Source organism: Dermacentor andersoni, chromosome 2, assembly GCF_023375885.2.
Source record: "Dermacentor andersoni chromosome 2, qqDerAnde1_hic_scaffold, whole genome shotgun sequence".
Classification (NCBI taxonomy): Eukaryota; Metazoa; Arthropoda; class Arachnida; order Ixodida; family Ixodidae; genus Dermacentor; species Dermacentor andersoni.
Window position 1 is genome coordinate 65,389,156 of NC_092815.1, and position 5,560 is coordinate 65,394,715.

Genomic DNA, 5,560 nt, shown 5'->3' on the forward strand with positions numbered 1-5,560 from the left:
GACGGCCGCAAGTCTGCGATACCCACAGACGCTGAATCGCAACACAGGCAACTTCGTAAAGGTACGCTGGATTCAAGACCATGCTGCGAATCCTCACAACATTGCCGCTGACCAGCAGGCACACAGACCCCTCACCTTCCGTCAATTTCCTTCCCACCTCGATCCTTCCCCTCACTCCGCGCCCGTAAGAATTCTTTCCGGCGAGACACGCACGCTCTTGCTTCCCCGCGCGCCTGCTCCGTCTCCCGTTAACTTACCAGGGCGGAGAAAGTTGTGCTTAGGAGGCTTGGGGCCGGGTCGGCCTTTACACCGGCTGTCACATCAATATGGAACAGGCCGCACTTTCCACTAGGTGACACATGTCCAAACTGTCCCCTTACAGTGAAGGAAGCCACTTATTACGAACTTGTCCCGGCTCGCAAGCGGAACACTTCCGTCTCCTATACTGCAAGCTGGCTTGTGCTACAGTGCCACCACCAGCTATGATCGATGGACACACGAGAACAATTAAACACCACAAAACCAGGCTTTAATTCCTGCGCGATGCAGGATTGACTGCACAAGTGTAATACACATCGTACATTATTAGAGCACGCCTTAAAGCACGTCTTGATTGCAAAAAAAGGAAACTATAAAAAATAAATAACAGAAGACAACACCCTCTCTTTTTTGTGAACGTAACTCCGGCGAGCAAGATAATATAACTGTGAAAAGCCTTAGCGCAGTGCGTGAAAGCCATGGTTGTTGGGGTGTTAGTACTGCACGCCTTCTTAGCATCAAATTACTGCAGTGCAGTGTTACAAGAATAACAGAAAATAAATGATTCGACCTATCAACTGGCATAACCTATCAGACCGGCTAGCTACACAAAAGAAAACGAACCGCGCATTGAATTATATATGATCGTGGTTTGCACTGAACTTCATGTGACACTTTCTAATGGTTACTTAGCACTTTCCTTAACCAAAATAAAATGGCCCCTGTAAACTTGTATGAACCACTATTAGGGTTAGCAGCAGTACCCTCTTACTTTTACGAAGTGCTCGCCCTCAAGAGGTGGACGCTTCAACCCAAAGTCACTTCTTGGCAGGTCACACACGCACAGAACGGCAGAGCAGAGAAACTTTAGCGTACTTTTCTCGCACATTATTTATTGCTCGCAATACATCATTTGGAAAAGCGCCAACAGGTGAAAATTGCGAATGCTAGACTGTACAATAGATAAAGCCCTGTGAAAGGTAGCACATACAAATCCCTTGCCTGCGCCCTTAACACACAACCGCATAAGCACTTGGGTTAATAATAAAATAACTACATATGCCTAAAGTGATAAGCATTTAACATAAAAAATACTGCACCAGCAGAGGAAAGATGCAGAAAGGATGAAAACGCCAGGAAATATAGACGTGTCAGAATATAGGCATGTTTATGTTAGCACACGAAACAATAGGATGGTTGAACAATTCAGTCATAGCGTCAACACATGCACACTATATAGGTCGCCGTATGGCTGCCGTTTGCTTAGCTCTATCACAAATTAAGCCTCGTGTAATTACTTTTATAGCTACTGAGCTGTTTTTCCCCTTCAATCACGAATTACGATTGGCTGTCGATACATGTGTGAACCATAGATCATTTTATGCCAGGGAGTTCGAGAATTCACTGAAAGCAAATCAAGATGGTAGAATGACTATTTGTGCTTGTTATGATGACTCATCATAATTATAGAGTAGCTAAATATTTTAACATTTTAAAGTCAGTCATACTACCTTTCTTCCCAACAAGGATTTAATCACCCGCTCGAATCACATGCACAAGTTATTGATTGAGCGCGAGCGTTTAAAAAAAAGATATTTCGAGGTTGCCACCGACATGCCCCACGTCAATTGTCACGTAAAACACGGTAGTGCCTTCACCAAAGCGGTACTCTCTAACGATACATATCACTCAAAAGTAAAATGGCAGTAATTTAGGTTAGCAGAATGTCCAATTTACCGTAAGCTTAATGTTTGTGCCCTATTCCCTGCTACTACTGCCCAGAAATCGCTAAAATCGCAAAAATAGGTCGCGTCCACAAATGTGGACGCCATGACTGAAGGGGGTAACTAGGAACTCGGTGCTCTTTTGTGTGCATCTCAGCATTACAAAAAGAGCTTCACTCTTTCGTTTTATCTTATTTGCGAAACTGAAAAGAGTACGCATTTTGGATGATTCAAGTAATATAATGGCTGCAATGAGCGTCACACATTCCTAATAAATACATGAACAAGTTTTGGCGACTCTGCCTATTTAGTCGAGTGATCCAAACACTTTATGAAATCTCAAGCTGACTGCACAGCAGTCTTCCAGTCATAATCACTACGAAGTCCGGCTTAAAGTCCCACGAATGTTGCGAAGAGTAGACAGGTTATCAGAAGCGGTTGATGTTTGTAATTTGATTTATCCAACCAGAGTAGGAGGAAACGTTGGTGTAGACAGATAGGGCGTCCGGACCACCACATGCGAGTCCCTTGGCCGACAGGCCAGTTATCTCGTAGAAGCTTTCCTTGCTCGGGCACACCACGAGTCTGGCAGGATCCCCGACGCAGTCATTTTGAACGTCACCTTCGCCCACGCAGAACGTGCTGCCTTTTACCTCCAGATCGAGTTTAAGCTGTCGAGCGCGGGACTGCCAAGCGTTGCACACATCATCTTCTTCTAAAGCAATCACGGGGGCCTCTCGGAGGGTTGGGTACGTGAATCGGAGGTCGTCTTCCGAGACACTTGTCCCGTAACCTGTAACAACGCACCGTTCTATGTCTGCAGAACCGGGTGAGTCCACTTCGCTGGAGTTTGTATTGGTGGTTGGCAGGCATACCACGCACACGGCGTCGTTCAGTTGCACGATATCCTTGAGCTTGAGAAGAGCGATGTTGTTCGCTAGGGTTTCTGCTTGGAAGCTGTGGTGTGCGTAGACTTTGGCCACCGTCTTGGTCTGAGCACCTGGAGGGTTGTAGGGACTCACGATGTCGGTGTAACCCACTCGCACGTATATGTTCTCAGTGACGTCGGTGTGGTTGTAGACACAACTTGCCGTGGTCAACACCCACTGGGCGCTTATAAGAGCGCCGTTGCACAAGTATTGATTTTTGCGATCTACGATGGCAGCATTCCAGCACCATTCTCCGGGTCTCGCCTCGGCTCCTCCCCGCTTGAAGGAGCCCGCATCGCGTTTTTTGCCTCCCTTGACGCCGCACGCGTTGGGATCGCGTGACGTATGGCCTAAATCAACAAAGGTTCCTCGAATTGGCTTGAATTCGGAGCTGCTGCCATAATGGTTCTCGACGACCTTCTGCTTATTGACCGGTTGGTGGGCCTGGTGGAAAGGAATCCATCCCGTGCTCGTAGCAGCGGCTTCGGCGTAGTGAGCAGGCGACACCACTTCGGGGGAGGCTTTGGCCGGCTCTGCCCACGTTGAGCTGAATTCGGCTCCCTCTTTCGTGGGCCGTCTGATGCTTTGCCAACCATGTTTTGCGCTAATGCTCGGCGTATCATACGGTTGACGTAGCCTCTCCGGTCTCTCAGGCCTCGTCTTGTTGCGAGTGCGTTGCAACCAAGCTTTCCTTTGCTGCTGAAAGCTCTCCGACGCATGAGGGTTCTTTACTGGAAATACCTCACCGACAGCTATCGTGCCTCGCTGTGGCTTCAAACGTTGTATGGCTGGTTGGTTTGAGCTATTTAACTTCATGCCAGAGTGGCTTATAGATGGCATAGACAATGACCCGTTATGTTCGCCGGCCTCATTCGCTGGTCGTTTCCGGTGGTTGTCATTGTCACGATCTTGGTGGAAGCGGCTTGGAGTCTTCAGGTCGTAATCATCGTCATAATAGGGTGGTGTTGGAATTACAGGCTGTGGTAGCGAAGGGTGCCTGAGCGCAGCATAGGTTGGCGGCCGCTTTGTAGATCGAATCACATGTGTAGTGTCCTCGCTTTTGTCGTAATCGCTAGCGGGGGCGTAGTATCCATAATTTACGTCTTCTTCCTGCGGCTCTTGCAGCGTGGTTTCTGAAATAGGCCTTTGAAGAGAGGTGGATGGCATTCCATAAGCTTGCGCGAGTGCCTGTTGCACTGGTATGGGGATTCGTTGGTGAGATGGAATGTACTGGGCTGGTCGTAGACGATGGTTTTCCCACGGATACTCTTCATCTTGACTGCCTGCTTCAGGGGATACAGACGATTCAAAATCGCCGCTAACATCTGCAGGAAAGAAGGCATGTGAGCTGTTTGTCCTGCGGTCTTTCAGATTGTCGGCGGTCGGGCTTTTGCTGCAGCAGATCATTCCGGAGGGACAAAAAAGCTTTTTTGACACAAGAATTACACTTGGCTTTTTACACGTGTTGCTCAAATACACTGGTATACATCTCCCTATACATGGAATATGGTCGGATTTAACTCGGAAAGGTGCAACAGATGACGTCTTGTTCGAAGTAGGAACAGTTGTTGTCGAGTGCGGCTCTTCCTCAGCGCTCGTTTCAGCTGACTGAGCCGCTGTGCAGCAGACGCGGCCGGTAGGGCAACTATAGTTTCGGTTGACAGAGCCGCACATGAAGCCTAACAAGGACATGACGCAAGACCCGGGACACGCTGATTTCTGAGGAAGTGGAGACTCAATCTGTGGTGACTGCTGCGATTCCATAGCTAGCAGGGTCGGCTGGTTGTATTCATCTACCGGAGGCACGCTGCTTGGGGTGGTCGCTGGCGGAAGTGTTGGTTCCGGTTGCTGAGAGGAAGGAGGGATCTCTCCCACCGGCTGGACGTCAGCGGCAGGTGATTCGGTCGTCGTTGTCGACGACGTTGAAGTCGTTGTAGTGGTTGTTCTTGGTTCCTCTTTCGAACTGGAATGGCTGTCACGCTCACGGTGATCCGATGGGGCGTCATCCATCATGCCCGACTTGCGGCTGGCGCCCTCGCTGAAGATGCCGCCCACGCAGCAGCGAAGGAACTGTTCGCCACAGTTGGCCTGCTCGTCGACGAAGTCGCAAAGGAGGCCCATGAAGACATGCACGCACTTGCCGCTGCAGTTGCTTTCCTTAGAGGGCGTCACAGATGTGGGCAAATCGTACTTGTACGACCTGTCTGTCTCTAGGAAGACACCTTTCGGCTTGATCGTCGCCGTCGCCTGCAAGTACCCGGCTACGAGAACGGTGAGGCTGAGGGCCCGTGAAACCATCGCGACTTAGATGGACGCCAGCAGCGTTGCGCAAGAGGACTTAGCGCTAGGCTGTCTCCGTCGGTGTGTGAGCAAGGCGGAGAGAGATGACGTCGCGCGGGTTGCCGCGAGCCAGGTTTCGTTCGTCTAGAGCGTCACAGCCTCGTAACCAGACCGTCAAAGGAGCGCCCCGCGGTCACTCGGCGGTGGCGGGGGAGGGTGACGCGCGCCGCAGCGCAGCGTCACCCCCATCGTCTATACGCTCCAGATATGGCTCGGTCGCGAGCACAAAAGAAGCCTCCTCCCTCCATGCACGGGGCGCGACCGGGGCCGCCACGTCGCCTCCGAGAGGCTTGCTCGTGCGCAATCCGA

At 50.4% G+C, this 5,560-nt stretch overlaps 1 protein-coding gene across 1 annotated transcript; it reads right to left on the bottom strand.

The window, feature by feature from the left end:
• Window positions 1–1,131: 1,131 nt before the first annotated feature.
• On the bottom strand, window positions 1,132–5,259 carry LOC129387695 (uncharacterized). The gene has a single exon (XM_055077069.1). It carries the CDS (start codon window positions 5,207–5,209, stop codon window positions 2,411–2,413), a length of 2,799 nt encoding a protein of 932 aa, XP_054933044.1. The 5' UTR covers window positions 5,210–5,259; the 3' UTR covers window positions 1,132–2,410.
• Window positions 5,260–5,560: the final 301 nt, after the last annotated feature.

Excerpts from the sequence above, each read along its gene's own strand:
- LOC129387695 (XM_055077069.1), bottom strand. The coding sequence starts at position 5,209 with ATGGTTTCACGGGCCCTCAGCCTCACCGTTCTCGTAGCCGGGTACTTG.